The sequence below is a fragment of the Apus apus genome, chromosome 5 (genome assembly GCF_020740795.1).
Source record: "Apus apus isolate bApuApu2 chromosome 5, bApuApu2.pri.cur, whole genome shotgun sequence".
Taxonomy (NCBI): Eukaryota; Metazoa; Chordata; class Aves; order Apodiformes; family Apodidae; genus Apus; species Apus apus.
In genome coordinates, this window is record NC_067286.1 from 2459350 (window position 1) to 2484204 (window position 24855).

The 24855-nt window shown below is 38.4% G+C and overlaps 1 protein-coding gene across 4 annotated transcripts in view; it reads left to right on the forward strand.

The window, feature by feature from the left end:
* The window catches only part of SHANK2 (SH3 and multiple ankyrin repeat domains 2), a 300961-nt gene that overhangs the window by 153070 nt on the left and 123036 nt on the right, over nucleotides 1-24855 (forward strand). For all 4 annotated transcript variants that reach the window (XM_051622537.1, XM_051622538.1, XM_051622536.1 and 1 more), the window contains 2 exons: nucleotides 14551-14633; nucleotides 16241-16365. In XM_051622537.1, the coding sequence (XP_051478497.1) occupies nucleotides 14551-14633; nucleotides 16241-16365 (208 nt within the window). The remainder of the gene's footprint in view (nucleotides 1-14550; nucleotides 14634-16240; nucleotides 16366-24855) is intronic.

Consider the following 24855-nt stretch of genomic DNA (forward strand, 5'->3'; position numbering starts at 1 on the left):
TTTTTTTTTTTTACTTTTTAACCCACAGAATCTACCTCCTGAATTCCCCAGTCTTTGTCCCAGAGTTGTGATGTAAATGGTGCTGTCTTAATAGTTTGAGCATGAGGTGTGTTACACAGTAATTACACTTCATTTTTACTGGGAGCTCTCAATTTGTTGCAGAAATACTTTCATCTCATTTGATATCTGGTATTATGTGATTATTTTATTTAAGTAGCTTGTGTTACTTCTGGAGAAGTAACTTCAATGATAAGAATAAAATAACTTTAAATATGTATTTGAAATGGATGGAAGCCTCTTGAAGAATTCTGGTTGTTGCAAGTCAGGAGGTATGTAATGCTGGACAGGGAGCTGAGGGACCTTGTCCTGGCTATTGGCTTAGCAGTGGTCCTGCTTCTATGTTGTGGTGGATCAAGTGTTTGTACTTGTTGAGTGCAGCTTGCTTGTGTGCAGCCATCAGCAGCAATCTGTTAAACCCTGGCAAATGACTCTTACAAAGACTGAAGGGTTGTGTGGGAGTCACTGTTATTTTTTATATCCTGTTTGCCACGTTTTCATGTTGGTTCTCCCTAGGCTAGTGAGGGAGACACTGAGAGAAGTATCTTTACAGAGAGAATGGGTCTTTCTGCATTGACATCACTGACTTTTCTTCTGGTTTTCTGTTGGATGGCACCAGTTCCCATGTATTAATATTTTCTGTGAAGCTTGTACTTTTCAGCTGCCCTTTTGCAGGAACTGGAGTAAGGGTGTTAAAAGGGATGCTGTTCATTCTGAACAAGAATTTCATTATTTCTGTTGCTTCATTCTGGGATCGATACATTGATAACAAGTTGAAAGTGATTTTAGAGTTCTTAGCTGCAGGCATAGGTTTTAAACATAATTCTTGGTTTCCTCTGGTGGAAAGAAGTAAAACTAGTAGTATTTTAACTTTTTTCCATGTAAATAGCTCGAATTTTGTCTGGGAGGTGGTAGCAAAAATGTCTGAGTACGCTCGTAGTTGTGGTGTATGTATAATGCAATGTATACAAAATAGATATATAACAATTTATGCTTTTGGGCATAGAGAACAATCAGCACCAATGAAATTATGGAAAATAAAATGTAGGAGATGTTTTGTGTGTGTATTGTTATGTTGTTTCTAAAGATACTTTGTTGGGCTTGCTTGCTGCCTGTTCTGAATTAATTAATTTACTGGGAGTATAATAGTCTGATAGTGTGTGAGGCAGAAAGATGATGGTAGCTCATTTTTAAGATCTTGTGCCCCATTAACTGGCACAATTTGGAAAAGTACATATATAATTAAGCAATAATTAAGGCATTGTAGATTTTGTGGAACAAGTGGAGATGTGAAAAGTGAAGTTTTTCATTTACAGTTATTCAATTTCTAATGAAAATTATTTTACTGATAAACAGCTTTGCACTTTGCCTCCCCTGCTGTTGTGTGCTGCCATGACTGAGGTTTTTACGTTGGTGACTGCAGAAAATATTGAAAGCAATTGCTAAAATTGGAGGTAAAAAGGGGGTGTGTGTGTGTATAACTGAAAGGTAGTATCTCTTCATTCCAACCTGTAGTATAATTGTATGAGGATGCAATATTGAAGTCTAGTGCCATGACAGTAACCTGCAAAACTGTACAGTGAGTGGTAAGGTCTTATGAACTTGTAAGAACATTTTAAAGTTATTTTCAACGTCCTGAAGTTGGTTTAAAGCACTTCAGTAAGATCCTGCTTCCAGCAACTAATGATTTTGCACCTAAGGATTACGATTTGTCAGATGCTTTCTGGGCTAGATGTTTGCCTAAACATTTAGAGGTAAAGAGTTAGCAAAGAAAAACCAACAGTTTCCAACACCAAAGTAAAAAAAAATATATATTAAAAAGATATATATATATATTGTCTTTCCCAAATTTAAAATTGAAATTATCTTGCTGAAAAACTTTAAGGATCCATCTCTAGTGCTGGTGAAAACCTAACCATGTAACTACGGGTACAGAAGGGCCATGATCTGGAGGATGTGCCATTTCCTGTACAGCAGCTGATACTCTCAAGATCACCAGTATTTTCTCTGCAACTCCTCCGACTGGTTGTTGGAGCACAGGATGGATTTAAATGTCAGAACTGAAAGCAGCAGCCTGTGTCCTGTGCACGGGGAGGAATAAAGTTTTCTATATTAGAATGCAGAAAAGTGAAAAGATTGTGAAGTGTGAGCCTGTCATGGTTTAAAGCTGGGCTGGCAATTAAATGAATGACAGATGCTCTCTATTAACCCCTCTGCCTTCACAGAAAGGGAAAGGAAAGAGAATAAAGGAGAGGGGTTAATAGAGAGCATTTGTCTTACTTCTTACATCTTACTTAGAAGGGACTTGAATGAAAAGTGAAATTGCTAGAAAGAAAATTGATTCTGTCCTGGCTCAAACCAGCACAGATCCCAGGTTAGTTAGAAACAGGAGCCACACAATTAGATGCAAAGATGGAGCACAGGAAAACAGGAGGCTAAAATGTTTGAGATTCCAGGGGAAAGAAGAACCATTAAGTCTGTAAAAATCAGTGTTTTACATTCCTGTCTCCTCATTTCCACTGCAACGGCTTGGCTTCCTCTGTGTCACCTTAAATTCCCTGCCCCATCACACCTTTGGCTGCCTTCCTCTCACCTGAGCCCTAGATGAGCACAAGCTGACAAATGGTGCCTCTGATTGTAAGTGATGCATTTGTAAGTTTTGGCAGGCCAAAAGGAACAAATATCTGTTGAGCTCACACTGTGGGCTTCCCTCCAGTGGGAGCAGTGATTTAAAACATTATATTTTTTTAGTCTTTCCAGCCAGATTTTCACAAATATTTGTTGCATTTGCAGAATTTGATCTACAGGGCAACTTCTAAAGGTGACTGGCAGGCAATGTATGTCTTCCTCTTAAAAGAAGGAACTACTGAGAAGTTAGAAAATAATTGATCTCCATACTCTAAGTAAAACTGGTCACCAGAAAGCTCTTCTATTGGGAAAAATTAGCTGTGCTGGGGTTGTATTTCTTTATCAGTTGGTGAGGTCAAACTGTTCAGAGAGGGACCTACTAAAAAGCAAGCAATGGCTGGTGTCAGGGTGCTCACAAGGAATAAAGAAGCTCTGAGCCTGAGTCTCATGTTTTTCAGACTACTTTGACTTAAATCCATGCCTTGAATTGCTGATAATGCCAAGAACCTGGTGGACGGAGGAATTCTTTCTCCAAGTCTTTTGAAACTATTTTGCTTTTGCTGAGCCAAGAGACAGGTGCTAGCTCTGTCCTCAGAGGCTGTGGCATGCAGGTGGGATGCTGGGGTTGAATGATTGGCAGATATTCCAATTGAAGAGCTGGTGAGAGTGCTGGGGGTGCCTGCTCTCTCTGACATAAAATTTCATCCCATATCCTGGAGAAATGTTATCTAACAAAGGCTTAATTTAGACTAAAATAACACAATATTTGCTCTAATGGATAAGCATGTCACTAAAGCTGATTTCATGGCAAAATTCTGAACAGAAGAATAGGGAATGTTGAGTTCAGTTTGTGCACTAAGAAATAGTGATACCTGCATATTTAACAAAAAGGCTGTAACCCTTGTGTCTTCCAATTTCTCTAATATTAAATTTAAAAAGCCTCTTGGGCACAGATAACAGGTCTCAGAATTAATGCTTAAAACTAGGGCTGATACTGAGTAAATGGTGTGACCCTTTAAGCTAGTGTGTGCAAAGGCTGATGGCAAAGCACTCTCAGGTTTGTAGAACAGTTGTAGCTATAGCAGAGGTGGTTTATACCTCTATTGCAAACACTTCAAATGTCATAAATTCTGAAGTAGTCTTTAATTAAACTCTAGGCTTCTTCAGTTAGTCACTCAATTGAGTTGATATAATAAAATTTTGTATCCTGTCTCCAGAACTTAGAAAATAAAAGCTTCATATTTCCAGAAAGCACGTGTCAACGCAACCAGTGAGTTGAACGTCAAGGGGAAGGGGGCAAGAATGAGAGATTCCAGTTCAACATTCACTTAAATAAGAAGAGTAACCACCAGTTCATTAAATGAAGCAGAGTTCTCTGTCTTCATCAGCTGGTATCTCTGAAGTCAGTGATTTTTCACTGCTACCAAAGTTGTGGGCTGCACTGGCCATGCTTTGACAAATCTGCTGAAAATGGTGATACTGTTAGACAGGAAGGGTGATAAGATGGACTTTTCTCAAGCTGTTTTGCAGATAAGTAAACACCATTTGGAGCAGGCTTAAAGCCATCAAGGGCTTAATATAATTAGAGGCATGGAGACAGGGGAAAATATATTTCAGGAAAAAAAGGTAGAGATGCCACCTCCTTTTTGATGTTACTGAGATTGTAGAATAATACGGTGATTAGTCAGGATTTTTCAAGGGATGTGTGCAAATTAAACTCTACTTGAAGCCACCTCTTAATTTCTTTTCAGTAGAATTCTATAGAATTTCAGTTTCTCACTCTATACTGTATTTTTAAAGCTCTTGGAGAAGAAAAAAGTGGGGAAATGCTTTCAGAAAAACTTTCCTCTATGCCTTTGTGAGCACCTCGCTTGTTCTGAGACAGGACTTGAATCTCACTTGTATCATACCTTCTAATAAAGTGTCATAAAATTTTACAGAAATGTAACACTGATGGTTAAAGCACTATACACTGTACACTTCTGTACAAGGTAGAATTTTGAGTTAAATACATCTTTAAAGCTGAAATGAACAGTCTGGTTTACTCAGACTTCTTTTCTTCTTGTGCTTAGAGATGTATTTAGTTTCCAAGAAATGCAGGACAAGAGGAGAATTCCTCCTGCCCATCACAGCAAACAGGGCGTGATGGAAACCCTGAGGGATCCCTTAAAACTAATTTGAGATTCATGGTTATCACCAGTTATGAAATCACCAATCTCTTTCCCCTATTTAATAATTTATTTATATTTAGCCTTTAGTATCTTTAAACTTCCTGGATGGCTGAGTGAGCAAATCAAGTGACGATGCTGAAACATCTAATGAATTTGGTAATTGTTATGAAGACCTGCAATGTTAAACTGTTGCCTTAAAGGACTTGTAACACATTTTAGAAGTGTTATTAAAATGGTTTTTTGTGTTTTCTTGGGGTTTTTTTACTGAAAATGTGACTGAAGTGTATTGCAGAAACACAAATCGAGCTCCTGAGGAAGGTGAACATGGTCCCCTCTATTACCATGGAATGTGCACGTGCCAAAGCACAATGACAAAACTGTACAAGAGGGAAATACGGTGTGCCATGTTTTTCAGTTAGACAAGGAGCAAGTACTGCAGCTTGTTTGGGGGCTGATGGAGCACTCTGGGGAAGCACCAAATGTGCTTGTCCATCTCTTCGACCCTTCCCTGCTTTTGGCCTTTGGCATAGACAGAGTGTTGGGCTCCAGGAACTGACACGTGTCCAACCCAGCATGGTTGTGCATATGTTCCAATGGCTCTGTCTATAAAGGGAAGGAAAAAATTGAAAGCCTTTTCTGATGTATGCCAACTCTGAGGCAAGCAGAGAGATTCATTAGCAAGCTTTATGAGCTAGTTCAGATGCTGCATCAGCTGAATAAAAATCTTTAGATGTGGTTATGTTTTTGTACACTCATAACATTATCTTAGATCTGGGTTTACTTCCCTGGTTCTACCTTTGTTACTTGACCTGTCTGCTAACCTTGAACATGATCCTGTCCTTGCTACTGTGGTTGTCTGTGATAATACTGATACACCTTTAGCAAAAACATTTGGAAAATTATTGCCCAAAAAAACCTATTTAAAAAGCTGTGTCTTTATTAACAGCTATTATTATTATTGCTTTAGAGTAAATACCTTATATGTTAAGTTGCTTAGGGAGAAAATTCCTGTTTCTGTGTGGTTTGGTGGCCATAGCAGGGGCTGAGACTGCAGCTGCTTTGGGGTAGAAAAATACGGTGGATAAATATTCTAGTTACCTAAACAAGTGCATGTGTTTGTACAGTCTATTTGTTCCAGGCTCATAGTATGAGCAGTGAATGTTAATATTTTCATAGTGCAGGTTTAGACTGCTCAAATGCTTGATAATTATACTGAAAATTGCTACTAAGTATCAGGTACAAATGGATTGTGCTGCAGCCCAAAATACTAATGGGGTTGCTGGAATGCTTGTATGAAATGGTTTGAAGGACTCTGCATGTCTCTCATGTCCTGTATGAGAAGGATACTTACCTGAATGCTTCATGTTTAGTTTTTACTTTGTCCCGTGTGGTACTTGGATTGACTATTTATTTTTAAAATAGAAATGAAATGAAATAAGATAATGGAAGGAAGCTTTTCTTTTTCTTCTCGTTTTGCTACTCTCCTCACCCCACCCCACTTTTCTGTTTTCTCCCTTCCAGTGCAGATGCAAGAGAATAGTAACATTTCTTTTTAAAAATATTAAATATAGTCATTTTGTTGTGTGTATATATACCTATTAATATATGGATATCAATATATTCATACATATTCATGCATATGTATCCCATGTATATATATACACACATACACACAGACATCCCATATATATATATATGGTGAGTGGGTGGGTGTACATATAGGATCGTGACCTTACCATTGACTTTTTTTTTCCTTTAGATCCTATCCTGAGATTCCTGTAGAATATGAAGCCAGGCTTTTACTGGATGATTTTTATTTCCAGGAAGTTGTTTGACTGCCTGTCTTCCTATCTCAATATGTTACTTTAGTGGTTACAGTTTCAGCAACTTAAGGTGAAAAGAGGTTGAAACCCAGAAGTAGTACTAGCCAAATCAATTGACTTATTACTTTAGATTGCCTACTCCCATCTCCTACAGACCAAGGAATGTGATATTAAGTGTCATTAAATGTCGGATGAAAGAATGTGGACATCCATAAGGAGAGGAAGTTTCTCCTTGGTTCTAGACAAAGAAATGGTGTCACTTCTTTGCAGTCATGTCATAAAATGTAATGCTTCTTTTAAAAAACCTGTGTTTCTTTGTAATGTTGCTTAGCATACATTTGTTGGAGTACCTAGCACTGTTTATTTCTTTAACATAGGTTGCTTCTTTGTAATTATTATTATGGTTAATCCTTTGGGCAACTCTGTCAGTTTCAGGGCTAGAAAAAGTTAACACAGTCTTTCTGACTTCCTGATTCTTATTGAATCACTTCATGATGTTTTTGATTTTTTTTTTTTTTTTTTTTTTGTAACTCAGTGAAGAGCTGTTCAGTTTTTACCAAGGGCATCAAGTATTCAAAATTCAATAAAGGCAGCTTGGTCACTTGTTTAAAGGTGTGAATGAAGCACCTTTTTAAGTGGAAGAAGTGATACACACTGTCAAGGTTTTATTGTAGTCTGCAGTTTCCTCACCAGGCAGTATAGGCCAGTGCAATACAGGAATCAGAGAATATCTAAAGGTCTTCTAGAGCATGTTACATTTTGGCTTATGCTTCTTTCATCAACAAATTAACTTAACTGGCAAATACACAGCCTTGCTTTTCTGATAATCAAAAACCTCTATGTGATGTTTACTGAACTCTGTAGAAACAGCAGTGATACAGGAGATATGAAAAGACAAACCTGTGAGTATAGGAAGTATATAGAAGGATTCCTGAAGCATCCCCTCTCCTTTTCCCATTCCTTTACTTGGCCTGAATATCACCAGCTGAGGCAGACCTGGCTATGCCAAGTTAGCACTCCAGCCATGGAGGAAATGTAAAGTTGGCTGAGCTGAAATCAGAGCATATCCTTTTATTGCAATTTGAAGTGGTTTGCCACAAATTATAAAGCCAGAGAGAACAATAGTGCAAGGGTGGTGGTGCTGGTCTTTCTTACCTTCTCTGGTTTTTGTTTGAGTGCCAGTTGTGTCAGTAAGGCATTGACACCCACCCTTTGGAAGTGATGGTAAAGACACTTCCACTGGATGCTGCAATTTCCTTGAGAGCACTTGTGAAGCTGGAACCTGTAGGCAGTACTAAGCATTTCCTTCCATGCTGCATGCCCATATGCAGCCCTGATTTTGGAATGGGCGTTTGTTGTGAAATAGCAAAATGACTTGGAGTCCCTGTCATTGTGACTGCCTGGTGAAATTACACTTATTCTCTGGTGTAACTATTGCCAAGACATTAACAAGTCTTTTGAGAACTCTATTAGCTTTTATGGCTGGACAGCATTGTTACCTCTAAACAGAACTGCTAATTAACCTGAGTTTTAACAGTAAATGTTGAACTGGTGTGAGAATTCTGAACCATGGTGAAGGAAGCATTGCTTGGGGAAGCAGCCTGACTCCACTCTATATACAGTAGCTCCGTGGAAGAAAATGTAGTCCTGTGCCATAGTACCCCATCTGAAGAAACAAGAAACAATTCCATCTGTGAGTTGCTACAGGCAGTTCTGATGATTTTGGGGATAAGGAGAAGAAAGGGGAAAGCCAAACAGTGCAATGAAAGGAAACAGTGTTTTTACTTTACCCTGTTGTGACAATCCCTTGGCCTCAGATATTGAAGAGCTGAAAGGATGACCCTGCATTTTTCATTCTTCACTGTGATTCTATTCATCCCTTCTCTGTCATATTTTATTTATTGTACCATCATTATACTCCTTGAACTTCTATCTTCAGCCACAAATTCAGGAGTTTATCAGCTTAAAGTTAACTGTTCTCTTCGATTTCTGTTGTAACGACAGGTTGTGTCTTCCTTGAGAATAATGTTGAGGTACTCACCAACCATCTATTAAAAAATAATTTTATACTGCCCTCCTCTTAAACACATCTTGCTATAAACTTCCAGTCAAATATATATTCTAAAGGAAAATTATTTAAACTCATCTATGACTAAAATGACATTGACAGGACTGTATGGAGTAAGCTCTGCACATGTTTTTGAGACAAGGCAGGACGAAGTATGTAATTGTGTTTTTACTGAATATCTCCTATCAGAGTACATTGTGCTTACAGAAAGCATTTCTAGAAGGTGGGAAGAAGCTGAAGGAAGCACAACATAGAAAATAACTGTTCTGAAGAATGGTAAAACATGCTTCACCAAAATAGCTGAAAATTGTTAATGGTTATTTAAGGCATTATGATGAGCAATTATGAAAAGATTCTATCAAAGGCAATAGCGCTGGGTTGGGAATTATGTGCCAGCATAATAACCTGTTATTGTTCAAAGCTATGTCATATATTTACCAAACAAGCCCATTCTTAAGACAAATTGTATTGCAACGCAGTGAAAGTCATCATCACATGAGGGAACCTCTGCATGTTACAACAACATACTGCAGAGAGGTTACCAGGAGTTGGAATATATGGTTGACTACATTTTGCTGTTTCTGTTTGGGCTGTAAGGGAACATCTGTGTATGTGCAGTGAACCACACTCCCTGGTGTAGCTAGTACCTCTTGAACAAATTATTGCTTTTCTGCATGTTACACAAGGGCTGTGAAGGTTCTTCTAGAAGACTTCCAGCTGGATGATCAATGCCTGGGAAACTAGAGCAATCACATACAGAGTCTTCATTAATCTTGAAGGCCTTAATTACTAGGATTAGGCAATGTTCCTGGAGTCATTACAGTAGATGATTATAAATAGTAAGGTTGACCCCTTCCGCCAATGACAGGAACATTTTTCCCTCTGGATGTCTGTTATATCTTACAATAAAAATTGCTGTAGACATAATTTCCATTTTAGGTGGTGTCAGAACAGGTAACTTCCCAAAAAAGGGAAATATTTGGGGAGAACGTTCTTTATGTACTTTTAAATGTGATTGAATGTCAGATTGTGCAGTAAAGAGCTCCTCTTGAATAGATTTCCCAAATGTCCTTCTATGGGCTTGAAAGTAGCCACCATAAATTGGCTGTCATGGCCTGAAAAGGATTGTGACTGCTTTTAGACCTTGCATATAAATTTCTGGAGTGGTTTAGATATTGTTTTATTACATCTGGCAAAGTATAAAAAAGGTATTTTTTTAATTGTTGGGCTGTGATTTGATCTTTCTAACATGTAGCTAGCTGTGAGTTCAGTAAATCTTTCAGTAAGATTTAAATTGCAAGAGTACTGAGGAGAGGACATAAGATCTAATGGAGAGGTTTGGATTTACTTGGCCAAGTGGAAGAAGTGAACTTGGAGTGAGTAACTTCTCACTCAAGGACAGAGGAAGCCATCTGACTGAAGGCTTTGTAGGTTGAGAAGGCTGCTCATTTGGTTGTAACTCTGTTTGAATCTCATGTGTGGTCTGTTAGATAACTCTTCTGCCTTGGCAGGTTGTAGTCCAGTTTGTTAAATCTGCAAAGTTTAGACTTAGATTATGTTTCTAGGGAATGCATGATTGGAGAGAATCAGGAAAATTATCCTTGTTTAAATTTACTTTTTAATTTTTTTCCCCTGTAGAGATTGACAAATGACCAAACAGCCATTTCTGTTTCCAGATAGTAATCATAACTTCCAATGGAAGGTACTCCAGGTGCTGTTTTTCTGATTGAAATCAGCAATGACAGATGCAATGGAAACTCAACATATTCTGTGGTCCTGTTAGTTTCCATCTCTGTAATTTAGTATTTTTAACTTTTGGAGGAATTCATGCTTTATGAAAGTGTGTAGTTATTCTAGTTATGAAGTTGAAGCTAGGTTGCGTGGTTCTGCCTCCATCAGGAATCTGTGCTTCAGCCTTATTTTCTTCTTAAATGTCTTTATGAAAGATGTTACTTGCTCAGGTATTGTCTTAATGTGCTATTAGCGAAGTACAAATTCTTGCTGTCTTGAAAAGTCTACACAATTGATGATACATTGAACTGATCAACCTACCAGTTCAGATCTCAGGGGTGTGTCTCACCAGGGGCAAAGCTCTTTATTTCCATTCTCCTTTGGGAAGTCTGTAAACTTACAGGAATTCTAACAGCTCTGCACAATTCTTGAGCCTTAAAGTTTTAGAGAAGCTACTTGAATGGGTAAAAATGTGTATCTTCTAATATTTAGTGTTTGGATAAAACAAAAGTGATTTTAGATTAACTTTTTTAAGGCCTGAAGTTTTTATAGATTGTACTTCATGCAGAAATAGCCTGCACTTGGTAGGATGTATTTTGCATTTAATTTTGTATGCAATGAATCTTGGACTTACACAATGTCAAAGTAATGTGTACCCCAGTTAAGTAAGGAGATATTGATTTTAAAATTACTGTTTATTACCATAATATGGAACTAGTAATATTCTGAAAACTTGTCTTTGAAATGGACACTTTAATTTCACTTAGAGATGGGACAGAAATGGACTTTAAGGATTTCACCCATGGAAATTTGGCATCTCACCCGGGATTGCTCAGTCTCCTGGAAAGCTGTGCACTGTGTTGAAAGCATGTGTGAAGAAATGCCTCTTCCTCTTGCTGGAGCTCAGACTTCTGAACAGTCTTGTAGTGTGATTTTGCCTTCATTTGTCACTGGTAGCTATACCCTATGTGCATTCTGCTGCTAAGTATTTACAGCACCTTCAGGATCAAAGAAATGCTGCCAAGAAGGCTCATTGTGAGAAATTTTGACCTACTTTTACATTTGGCACCACTTTGGCTGCCAAGACCAGGTAGACTGTGAACAGACCTTCAGCATGTCTTCAGGGAAGAGGTCCAGTTAATGTTGAGCTGAGAGAAGCCTCTCATGGCAGAGCAAACAAAAAGCAATATTGCAAAGAGTCAGAGGTGAAACTTCTCCTATGTTCTCTCAGGGGTGCAAAGTGAGTTTGCTGGAAGGAAGAAGGGTGTGGAGGTTGCAAGTTAGGTTCATTTGTGTGTGCATGTTTGTTTTCCATCCTCTTCCTGCTGCTAGTTCTTAGCTCTGCAGCACTGGGGTGTGTGTAGAGAATCAATTTGCTTTCTGTGATTGCTTTAAACAACTTTAAATTGCTGAGGCCATAACGTTATTGCAGGTCCCTTTCTCCTAACACATAAATGAGAAGAAATTACTTTTTCAAACCTAAATTTTTGCTTTATGGGCTGTGATGGAGTTTTCCTTATGTAGCACGTGGCTGAAACAGTGTGTTAGTAAGCTCTATTTGTCAAGTAATAATCAGTTTGTAAACTGTGTTCCCAAAAATTCATGTTGTCCTTCTCATTCCCCTCCCCCTTACATGTAAAACACAAAACTTCATAAAATTTTAGCAATTTGCTATTCCCACTTTCAGTGTCTAAACTGAAGTACAAAACTGGGCGCACGAAATGTGCTGTACATGAAAACAAAATCCTGGGTGGGTCTCAGGCTTTTAATCTGAACAGTCATGGAGGTCTTTAGGATGAAGACAGCATAACTTGGACATGCCTTTTTGTTTCCTAAGCTGGTTGTGAAAGGGCCCTAGATGCTTCTTTTCAGGTGTAGATGCCTAATGTTGATCAGGTGAATTGATCCTGAGTTTTCCCACTTTTGGAACTTCAGCCATCTGCTTTTTAAGGAATTATGAATTTTTCAGGGGTTTGTCAACAAAAGTGAAAGAATGAGAGCAAGGTTTAATGAGGTACCTAGCTAATAGGTTTCTGAATTCTTTATATTAATGAATTGAAATGAAAGTGAGATTTGTGTAGGGGAGAGGAGAGTTCTTGTGAACTGAACACTTTCTGTGATCAGATTCTCAACAGTAGCCTTCTAACTTCTCTTAAGCTATCAATTGCTTACACGGAAACTTGAAGGAAATGGGTTGTATTAATTTGGCCATGTATTAAGAAAAATGCTGGAGAGGGCTTCACTGTTAGCTCTTCCATGGATAAGTATGGAGTCCCAACTTGAAAATGGGAGGGGGAAGAAAAGAAGCCAGTTTCTGAACATTAGGACACTGATGGAGGGCTTCAGTGCTACAGTATGGGCTCTGAGGGTTGTGTGCTCCATCCCAACCTGATATCCCTGAACAGGAGTGTGTTTGGCTTTATCTAGAAATAGACATTTTCTTATGATATCTAATGTCTGAGTTATACAGTAATGTTGGGAGACAGTATTCAAAAGCTGTTGATACTTATGGACATCATCTGTTGCTCAGAAAGTCACCATTGTAGTTAGTAGCTTTAATTCATGTGTGGGGTTTAAATGCTCTGTAGTTTGGAAGACATAATTACACCATCACTTGAGCAGGAACATGAAGTTGCATCCATCAGTTAGAGTTGGAAAGTCACCAAATGGGTAGTCAGTGACACATGAAAGATCTGGATTTTGGAGGCTGTCGATGTCCTGATATCATCATCCTTGTCTTTGTTCAGAGCTTTAAATGAAAAGGTCACACCAATTTTTTTCTTTAACTAGCTTCTTCCTCCCCTGCTGGATTCAGAATGGCACTGAAGCAGGTCTGGTTTCTTTTTGCCTTGAATGCTTCAGTGACTGGATTCTGCACAAGACCAGTGGGAAGAGTAGCTGGCTAGTAAAATGTTAAGAAACCTTGCTCCCACTTCTTTCTAACCTAAATAGTTTTGTAGGTATTTTAAAAGCCACCCAGCAGCAGGGTTGGCAGTGCTTGACCCCTGACACTGTCTTTATTCAGAAGAATGTCTTGCAATTTGTGTTATGTGGCAGTTTTATACCTAAAAGAGCATTCAAAATACTATTTTTTTTTTTTGTTTAGTGAAAGGCACTAAAAAACTTAAAGCTTCTTCAGATCATTCCCTGTATATGAAGGGTCCCATTTTAATGTGGATTTTATGCATTTTCTTCACCTACCATCTATTTTTTCCCAAACCAATGACAGAAAGATTCCTGAGGCTACTTTCTCTTTAAGGACACACTGCTTACATAAATAGCCCTTTACGCTGTCTCTCTGTGCTATAATATTAATTGTTTATCAGAAGCTGAGAAATATTCCTTAGAAATGCGTTTTCCTGCCTGTGCATGCCTTGTTACTATTTCAATTATGCAGATTCCTGATGCTGTGGAAATCTGTGCTTGATGACGCCAAGGCAGCTGCACGTTGTTAGCATTGTAGGCTGTCAGATGATCATGTGGGATTCTTGCAGCATGCAACATTCAATAGGATTGAAAAAGGGCTTTTGATGCAAGGCATAGCTTTCCGAATATATTTGTGCCTTTTAGTTAGCTAATATAAAATCATAATTTATTCTCTTTAAATTTAAAATGCTGCCTCATTTTTCTTCTGGTTGGTTTCATTTTGGCTTCACTAGAAGATGCATCTGGTACATCCACGATTGAGGAGTTTATTAATGATACTGTCGTTCAGTTCACTTACTTTTTTTCCTTTTAGAGTCCTAGCTAGTCCACAGATTACATGATCACATGTTCATTCAGTCATTCATATAGAACACAAACCACCATGCATGATTTCTTCTTCTTTCTTTTTCCTCTCTGCCTTTTTTCTTCCCTTTAAGTTGCTTTGTCATGTTCTCTTTTATCATTAACCTTAGTCTCTGTCTTCCCCTTGCTGCTGTTTGTTCAATATTTTCCCATGCTTGGTTACTGCAATATTATTTGATTAACGGGCTGTGATGATGATGAACCTGCACACTGGAGGAGCAGCTACTACAGTGGTGATGAAGGGATGTAATAATGGTCGCTATCCTCGGAATTCTCTCTACAGTGACTGCATAATAGAAGAAAAGGCAGTGGTCCTGCAGAAAAAAGACAATGAAGGATTTGGATTTGTGCTCAGAGGGGCAAAAGGTATGTGCTTCTGTGTGTGTGTGTGTGTGTGATGTGCACTGGCATGAAGAAATTTATACATCTCGGAATATAAGCAGAAATTATTCTTGGTGCACTTGGTTGCTAGACAACAGGATTCTCTGTATGCTGTACTACTCAGACAGATTTTAGTGGCTTCTGTCTGAAGCAGTTTGCATTTTTACAAAGAAGAAGCACTGTATAATCGTTTTTGGGGGTAGAAAGTTTTGTCTGTATTTTTATTGTGTTGGTATATGTAGTATTTTGTCATTAATCTGTTTTGTTATGCAGTTTACCTAACTGTGGGAAACCTGCTTTCCTTATAAAACCTGCTGCTTTATTTCAAATGTCAGTCTGTTTAAACAGTTCTATGAATAGAAATAGACAAGAGAGTGATGTTTTGTTTAAAATAGGTGTGGATCTTCTGCAAGGTGACATTGGTGCAGTTTTAGTATGAAAATATGATCTTTTTTTATATCTTCAGAAGCTGCACGTATGTTGCATGGCCTGTAGTGTGCTCATTTTAGAAGCTGTTCGTATGTTAAACTGCATGATACTTTTCTGTAGACTAAAATCTGTAATACTGGCATTCTTAAGAGTTAAAAAAAGCATTCTATTTAATGCTTTGCTTTTTAACTTTCAGTCCAGTTTGCTCCTTTTGTATTTAAAATATATATATATATGATGGTATGTCCCATCTCTTGCTCCCCCTCATTTTACATGGGTTCTCCCTTGCCTTGCCTGAGCATGAAAATTATTCCATATCTTCATTCCTGGGACATCATTTTTGCTCTCCCTGTTCCCCCACTTGCAGTCCAGTGCCATGATAGATTTTCAGTGTTGTAAAAGCTTTTCTGATTTTAGCTAAATAAAAATGCTTGGAGTTGTACTAGGAAAGCCAGTATCTTTTAGCTCACCCATTGGCATGAGGTGTCTGTGCATCAAGCACAGGTTACTTACTCCCTCTGTATAAGCCCAACAATTGCTCCCAGATTTTCTCAGTAACAGTGAGGACACCTCAGGTGAAAGAGCCAAGGACTTTTTCTGCATGTATGTGTATGTGACAGAGAGACAGAGGGCTGTCCCAAAGCCTGCTGTGCCTGAAAAAGTGATTTATTCTGTTATCTTCTCTGTAATATACATCTAAAACTAGAAGAAAAATCCAGTTTAATCTTTTTCACCCTTTCCCACCTGCCCCATCCCCCCAGTTTGGCCAGGTACTCTCTGCTGGCTACAGTACACTATCCATTTTTACTTGGATGTTGCCAGACTTTCAAGCATTTTGCTGGACATACAAAAGGGTTACTTGAACTAATGCTGCATATCCTGGAACACTCAGGATCCAGCTATTGCCTCATACAGCTTGATTTGGTTTGCCAGTAAAGAAGCATGTATTTTTCTCTCTGAATTGAAGACCTGTGGATTGCTACTGCAGAGAGATTGCACTCTGTTCCCAGCATCTTGATGCCCTCTGAGGCAGAGTCCTCTTACTTGTAGCACCCACCATTTTTTAACCATCAACTGGAATGGCCAATAATAGGCCTTTAGTCAAGTGGTATTTGCAAGCACTCCATAACTTTATTTTTTTAATGTGGTATTTATTTTTAAAGCTGACACACCAATTGAAGAATTCACCCCAACTCCAGCCTTTCCTGCTTTGCAGTACTTGGAATCGGTGGACGAAGGGGGAGTAGCATGGCAAGCTGGCCTGAGAACTGGAGACTTTTTGATCGAGGTAGGAGATCCTGAAATTTGATTCTCAGTGCTCTGCTGGGGAAAAAGTCAAGTTCCCTTTGTAGAATTTACATTGGAAGAAGTATGTGGTGCTTCTGAACAAGCCAGTTTGGTGGACTGAACACCCAGAATGTACTTCACTTGGTCTCTTTTAAAATCTCCTGGAGCATCTAGGAAAGCAGTTCAAAAGAACAATGTTGAGGTTGGCTGGGGAGTTTCTGTTTGTTCTTTTTCTTGGTTGGTAATTCACTCTTTGAGAAATTGAGGGATTTCTATTCTTCTTTACGTTATTGAATGGAAATTTAGATTAACTTTAGTATTTATTGGAGGCTGTCAATTCTGTGGTCTTCCAAATATTTTAATAGAGTCAGCAAAATTAATGACTTTTCATGCAACTGTTTCTGCAATCAGAAATACCAGTGGTCTAGTGCTGTTTAGAAACCATGGAGAATAAAGCAAATTACTCTGGCTTGAAATTAAATGTATCTGACAGTGCATTGTAAATGTAATCATAAAAAAAATTAGCAATGGATGTGTTTGCAATATGAATTACTTTATAAAAAGGGTATATTTAAATATGCTGTTCATTCATACCAAAACTGTCTCCACATTTTATATTTTGGAGGTTTTGCTGAAATAGTTGGTGTTCCTCTTTGTGTTACTGGGCAGTTTGCAACAAAATCATTATTTGGGATTTTCTTTTCTTCCTCACACCCCCCCCCCTCCCCCCCCAACCTTTTTGTGACCAACAAAGCAATCCAGTGATTCTGTGAAACTAGGCATTTGAAAATAGGTCTTTCAGGATGGATTGACCAAGTCTTGTCAGCAAGATCTATTGATTTTATTTTATTTTCTCTTCTTCAGGCAGATAAGTGTTTTGTTAAAGTACTTACTGATGCTACAACATTTATTTCTGCAGAGCTGACCTTTCCTTTCAGGAGAGGATATAATATGCAGCTTTTATTTGTTGTGAGCCTTGAGCTTCCATGGTGATTGGATTTAAATAGTTGCACCGTTTCTTCACATTGTAGCAGTGAAAGAACAGGCTTTGCAGACTTGGGAAGGAATTAGATGTGCATTTTTAGCTGTGCCTTCAAAGGACATTTTTCTTACTGCTGGTTTCTTTTAGAACAAGCATTTAGCAAACTATTAAACAGCATGTTACAAATTGTAATGCTACATACTCTGTTCAAGGATACTTTCAAAACGATGATTATTGGTGTTAGGTGGGTTTCTTTAAACAATGTTTTATTTTTAGAAGTTGATTTCTTGTTAGGCTGTGAATCTATAGGAAGTAGGAATAGTCTGCACTGGCTGATTTCACAGATTCAATGGTGAATAATGTGTACTTTAATGGAGAGGATTACAGAGTGATGACTATGAATATGGATGTTTTTACGATCTCTGAAGGGGTACAAGAAGTCTGGGATAACTGATTCTGCACAGACCTTTGCAGGTTTTCTGGCAAATGAAAGAAGAATTATAATTAATAGTCCAGACAACTTACTGCTAGCATTAGCTCAGAAGAGCAGTTAAACATGAACATGCATTGCTGAATCAGGATGTTAATCCATACTCTACGTAGTTCAGCATATTTGTAATTAACTCTGAAAGAAGCAGTTCGTACATGCAAACGAAACCCATTTCTGTGTAATTAACGTTCATTGGGTTATTCTGTTCTGAATTTTGCAACTTAATTAAGAGGATATGGTAACCCTGAGAAATCACAACTTTGCTGTTGTTGAAGACATGTTGGAGAACTGCAGGATTGGGTTTTGTTTTTCCTGTTTTATGAACTACATGTGCAGTGCACAATGCTGTCTAGCTGTAGAAAGCCATCTTGGAAGGTATTTCCTGGGTCACCTGCACTTCCAGGAATGCCAGGCTACTTTATTTCTCATGTTGAACCTGGAAGAGTTAAATGTACTATAGTTTTAACTGCCTATCTTGCACATCTACGTTGCAGCAAGTGCCTATAAGTGGTGTAGATAGTCTGCCTTACTGCTAAATGATTTCTCCCATGACTGAGGTTTCTGCTGCTGTGTGTATGTGCCACCTCAACCAATTCCATGTAATATAATGCATTTATCATAAATGTCATATGACTAATAAAAGAGTTAATGGGTAACTAGGATCCTAATTAGTCCCATTAATAACATTTGTGGCAATCATCAGGCTTTAAGGAAGTGAGAGTCCAGTTTGGCAGAGGGCAAAATGCAAGGGAGAGCAGATGTTTCCCTCTTGCTCGAGGGAGTTCCACGCCTCAGGGTCGTGGAGATACGGGGAACCTTTTCCCTTACTCCTCACCACGGAAAGAGGTTTGACAGGTTGATAGATTCTTCTCTTGGAAGCAGGAGTGATGATGAGGGTGGGTGAAGAGAAGGCATCATTTCTTCATGTGGAGTTATGGGCTCTGATTTGTCTGAAGGGGTAAAACTTGAACAAAAGCTACGGAGCATACTACAGTCATTCAACATTGAAGATGTTGCATGTTGAGCACAAGAAATAAAAGATCTATGCACTGAAGGAAGAAAAGGTGTTGTCTTGCTTCAGCAGGCAACCAGAAGAGGTGTTGTCTGGAACAGGGCTGTCATGGTTTCATTTGACTGAGGTTTTTATCAAGTTTGCAGTTTTTCTGAAAACCCACGTGATACTAATTTGTCCAACCAGTACAATCAATTGCAATATGACACTTCAGAGACTAACATTAAACTTGCCTGTGGAAATAGTGTTCCCAGACTCTCCCTTGAAATTTCTAACAATTTTTTTTTTTCCTCCTAGCTTCAAACCCAGTCAGACTTTTTGTGATAAAAATTGTAATGTGTGTAGTGGCTTTTCTGGAGGGACCATAAATAAAATAGATTGGAAAAGCACACAAGTAGTTTTAGAGCTGAAGCAGGTAGCTAGAGACTGCTGTCATTGGATGTGGGTTTTCATAACAATTCCCCAGCACCTCATTAACGTGATTTTTCTTAGCTTTGATAAGCAATCAGAAATGGAGTATGGTTATTATTTGGTTGCTGAGGAAGACTGTACATCTCAGCCTGGCTTTTTTGGTTGATGTTTTCTTGAATCTTGGTGTCTGCCCAATTTAAAAGACAAACACAAAGCAACATATTAGTCCAAGTGCTATCCAGCCTAAAAATTAGTTTCCATTAGAAGGGAATTAAAAGGACTGGAACCATAATTAATGCATCCATCTATGCTGAAGCCATTGTAGTTCATTGTGAATTCATCAGAATGTCTGGATTTTTGTAGAACATCTGCTCAAGTTTGTAAATGCTTGATCAGAAGAGATCATTGATTTGATTTGTTACTTGAAGTGTTTGCAAGAAAGAAATGTATTAGCTCTGATTCTAAATCTCTTATTTATGAATAATCTTTACTTGCTTAACCCTTTAGTACCTTTGTTTAGTGTAGTAGTCAAACTAAGCACAAACAGAGGAACCACTGAACACTACTGCTGCTCAGAGAGTGCTGCCTGACAACAGGACTTAATCAAGTCTTGGGTTCTGGGGTTGTGTCTCTTTTGAGAGTTGCTTTGATGATGTATACAAGTATAACCATCTTTAAATAAAGAAGTCCATCAAGTGGAAGAGGTTCTTTAACTTAGAGTAGTCTTCTGTTTGGTTTTTTTTAGTATAGATAATATTGCTAAATTAAACCCCAGTGGATTATTAACTACTAGTTATTGTTGAACCCACGAGTGTGCAGCTGTTTTGCAGGTGTTTTGCATGATGGGATGTGTGGGGATTTTTCTTCTGCCACAGAGCATATTTCTTATCAAACAATAATGTTATGATATCAAGACTTGGGAAATGAAGATAATTCTGCAATACTTTACCAGAATAATGCATTTGCTCTCTAAATGAGGCATTACAGTTTACATTATTGTGCCATAAAATCACTTCTTTTTCCAGAAAAATTGTAATGTTATTGTCTTCAGAATAGCATGGCTGCTTATTTACATTCCAGTTAAAATGTAAACTAGATAAACCTAGTGTATTATCTATTAAAAAAAAAAAAAGGGGAGGTGGGGGTGGAAATGAAAGGTTCAATTTGAGGCTCAGAGATGGTTATAGAAGAAATCTCCTCATTTTGGTGCAGAACAGTTCAGCTGCTACTTGTACTAAAACATGCAAAATGGTCTGTAGTGTAACTGCCTGCATTTCTTTACCCTCCAGAGGTCATAGAATTTACTGGTACAAATTTGAAATACTGATAAATGCAAAATAGATACTTTTTTTACAAATAGCATTGTTTTCTCATTCTATCAGATAAAGATATCTGTCCTCTGACTGTATGGAAGAAGTAGCAACAAGCATCTGGGGACATATTAAAAATATCTGGATTTAAAAAAAAAAAAAAACCACAGATGAGTAATTTTTTATTTGTATTTAGGTTAGGTAAAAGGTTAGGATTTTGTTTTATTCCAATGATCACTTTATACAAACTTCAAAACTGATCTGGAAAACAAGCTTTTCACTTTATTGTTGTAACTTAGACTACAGTCATGATGAATATTTTTGGCAAGCATAGCAATGTATTGTCCTATGTTTCTATTCAATGGCTGGTTGAATTATTGGTTTTACAGATCCATCTGTGACTGATTTTTCATCCTTTTAGCAATAGAGGAACCTTCCCATCCTTAGGTAATCTTCGTTAATTACCCTGTGACTGAGTTTTCTCTTATTTCTAGTGTGAATGTCACTGATTTCTGCCATGAAATATAAATATAAACTTACTTGTTTTCAGATAGCTACGAGAGGACCATATTTTTTCTCTCTCAAAAAATACAACAGAGGCTTTATAATAACATGGATTATCACATTGTAATTTTCTGCAGATTTTTTTCTGAAAGTTTGTTCACTTCCAAAAGGTGGACATCAGATGATGATGCTGTACCTCGTGAGAGCTTTGCTAATATTGTGTGTAGGAGGAAGAAAGAAAAAGCAATTTTATTACACTTTGGCCTTTTTGTGGACCAAAAGAGTCTACTCCAGTTCACTCGCTTGCATGAGGGGTTGTTCACTGCCAATTTGGCTGCTCCTCCTGCCCCTGCAGTGAGCTTCTCCTCTTGCATGGTCAGCAGGAGAGCAGCCAGGCTTGGAGCTGCTCTTTTCCTAGACAGCATCTCACTGGGCTTCTGGTTCAACCATACAAACAATATTCTTGCATCTTTTTAATGATAAGTGATTTACCAAAACTGCACAACAACAGTACTGCAAGGTTTCAGTACATCGCTGTAGATACATGTAATGTAAACATGATATATACTGGAAGCTTATGTGTCTGTATATATATGGTTACTGTATCTGAAGGGGCCCCAGGAAAGCTGGGGAAGGAGTTTTTACCAGGGTGTAGTGATAGGATGAGGGGTATTGGTTTTAAACTGGAAGAGGGGAGATTTAGGTTAGATGTTAGGAAGAAATTATTTTCTATGAGGGTGGTGAGACCCTGGCCCAGGTTGTCCAGAGAAGCTGTGGCTGCCCCATCCCTGGCAGTGTTGAAGGGCAGGTTGGATGGGGCTTGGAGCAACTTGGGCTGGTGGGAGGTGTCCCTGCCCATGCAGGGGGGTTGGAACTGGATGATCATCTAGATTCCTTCCAACCCAAACCAGTTTATGATTCTATGACTGTAGGGGTAGCAGGGCTCTCACTGACGTGCAAGATCTGCTGTACCTCAGACCTGCAGATCTCCACTGGGCAGCAATATTTTAAAATCTGCATTTAACTGATACATTGTTTGATTTAACCAGTCATTAAAAAGGTAATTTCTGTTTACCAGTTAGTCACCAGCCTCTTGCTGACATCTGTAAATGTTGTCTATTAAGCACAAGTTTACCCCAGAAACATCTTAAAATGAAAGTTGTTTGAGTCCAAAGGAAACTTTATTCCTGTTTTTGTTTTGAACTTCTTCTGCTTAAGCTTAACTCCAAGTGTATTGGAGAAGTGGGACAATGGGGTCTTGGAAAAATTCCAGCTCTGGTACAAGTTTTGGACAGTCTGGTGTATCTGCATAGTCTCTGACCAAGTAGATTGATTTTTCACTTGATAAAAAAGTATTCTGCTTGCTTTCCACTTAAATCCAGTGAGCGAGGGTTTGGGTTTGTTGTTGGTTTTTTTTTCTTAATATATGTTTTTAGTAGGTAATGGAAGCTGAATGAAATTATTGTGCCTTCAAAGTGCTTTGGATCTGCACGAAAGCACTGTAGAGAAATTGCAGTTATTTTAGCTTGTTCTTTTTATCTGTTTAACTGCAGCCTCTACCCTTCAGGAAGTGATGGTATTCCAAGTGTGCTCAGTGTGATCATAGAAAACATGGACCAGTCTTCTTTAATTCTAAAAATAGATTGATAAAAATGTTACCTTTTCAGCATAGATGGAAATGAGCAGACAAAAAAAGGACTCTTATAAGAGCTCGGTTATTCACACCTAAGCAAATAGTAAGCTTTAAAGGGAGACTGAAAAGCAGATAAAAATGAAATCACTTTGCTGTAGTCAGACATAGAAAACCAGGCTGTGAGCAAACCTGGGAACTGTTTTCCTTTAGTCTTGGTTCTACATGAGGTGTATTCTGGGTCTGTAATCCCAAGGTGCAAGAGAAAATGATGATATTTATCCTGTCTCCCAGAAATGTAGCAAGTACCTATTTGATATTGAGAACAATTTTTATGCTTGTTTGAGAGGAAGATTTGGAAGGAATTTTGGGGATGATGCCAGCAGCAGCTCTGTGACCATTCTCAGTTTTAAGGCATTTTGCCCTAGAAGGAGAAGTTTGCTAACGTTTCTATCCTGAGGGATTCTGCTGAAGCTCATGGGACTGTGTGTGGAGTGTGGAGCTATCCATAGGGAGCTTTTTGACTCCTCCTGAATATGAACACCAGTATTTCCCTGACTTCCTACTATGATAGCCTCTAAAAATAGCCCATTTGTTTAAAGATATGCTGCTTATTATAAATAGCCACTTCTTGGCTGCCTAGAAGCCATCCAGTGACATCCAGCCATCTTGGCCAGCCAGTGTTTCCCACGAAGCACAGCTATGGACAGTCTTCACACTTGCAGATGTCTGTGTGTCCTCCGTTCAAATAGTACAAGAATAAGACAACTCATCCATTTCTAGCTCTTAGGTGTTGAGGTTAGGTACTATGACTAATAACATCATATGTACAAATCCCATTTTTTAAGGTGTAGTTTGGGGATTTTCAGAAGACATTATATTAAAATTAATTTCTTTGAAGCCTGTTGGCTTATTTTAGTCTCTTGATACTATGGAAACCTGGTTACTGGAATGGAGCTATATGATAAACGGTACTTGTGCCTGTATTTTGAGGGAGAAATTACAGTTTATTGTAATTGCAGGATGTTGTTACAAACCTGCAAAATTACAGGTGAAGGAAAACAGCTGAATTTTTTTTTTTAAATACTGAAAAATTAACTGACAAATTCCTAGTGTTGAGTGCTGCAGTTAAACTAGAATTTGTCTTTTTTTTCTTTTCCTTTTTTTTGGGAGGTTTAAGCCTCTTAGAAGTAGGAGAAATACTGTGATGTGGAGTTGCATGTCCGTACATGTGTTTTTAATTTATTGCCAGGTTCTCTTATTCTGAGGCAGGCAATCAATTTGCTTGATGCTGAAATGCTAAGATCACCTGCTAGTTGTGTTTCATGAACCACAAGTCTAGCCAGAGGTTACAAGGAAGCTGCTTGACATCTGATAATCCCATACTTCAGGAGCAGTAGCCTTACCCTCATTTCTTACCCCTTCCTCCTCCCCCAAAATGTCTAGTTTTCTGAAGAAACTGCTTCATTTGCAGTCTTAAACCACACAAATACATCATTGCTGTGATCTCCAAATTTGAAAAAGAAAACTCCAGAGCTTGGCATGTATTGTATTCATTTAGTTTTCTTGGTAGGTTTTCCTGAAAACCATAATCTTTTAACCTATACTGTGGAGTGAGGTTCCCACACTGCTTCAGATGCTTCAGAGGGGTCAGATAAATGACACTGTGTTGGTGCACAGAGCAGGCTCCCCACTGCTTTTGTGTGGGTGCTGGCAACTGCAGAAACACTGCTGGTGGAGGGAAATTCTGAACTTTTGGATCTGATCTAGCAGTAGCTCTGCGTTCTTTTAATTATCATTTCTTCTGCATTCACTTTCTGCTCTGTGTCCTCTGTAGAAGAGTGCCCACGGGTTCAGATTTAATTGGTTATTTTAAAAAGCAGGAGAAGGCTTCCTTCCCTATTCCTTTACTCATCCTGCTACGACTGTAGGTATAAGAAAAATCACAAACTTCTAATCACCCTCTCTACATTACACAATATTAGGGTACGTATGAACAGCACAGGGATCTCTCATCTATAAAAGAGAATAGAAGTGATCTAAAATTGGACACACAGGCTTGATCAAAATAAACGTGTGGTCATCTCCCTCAGAGAGCTGCTCTGAACTTATTCTACAACTGTGCAGGAGACCAGAGAGAGAGAAGGTCATG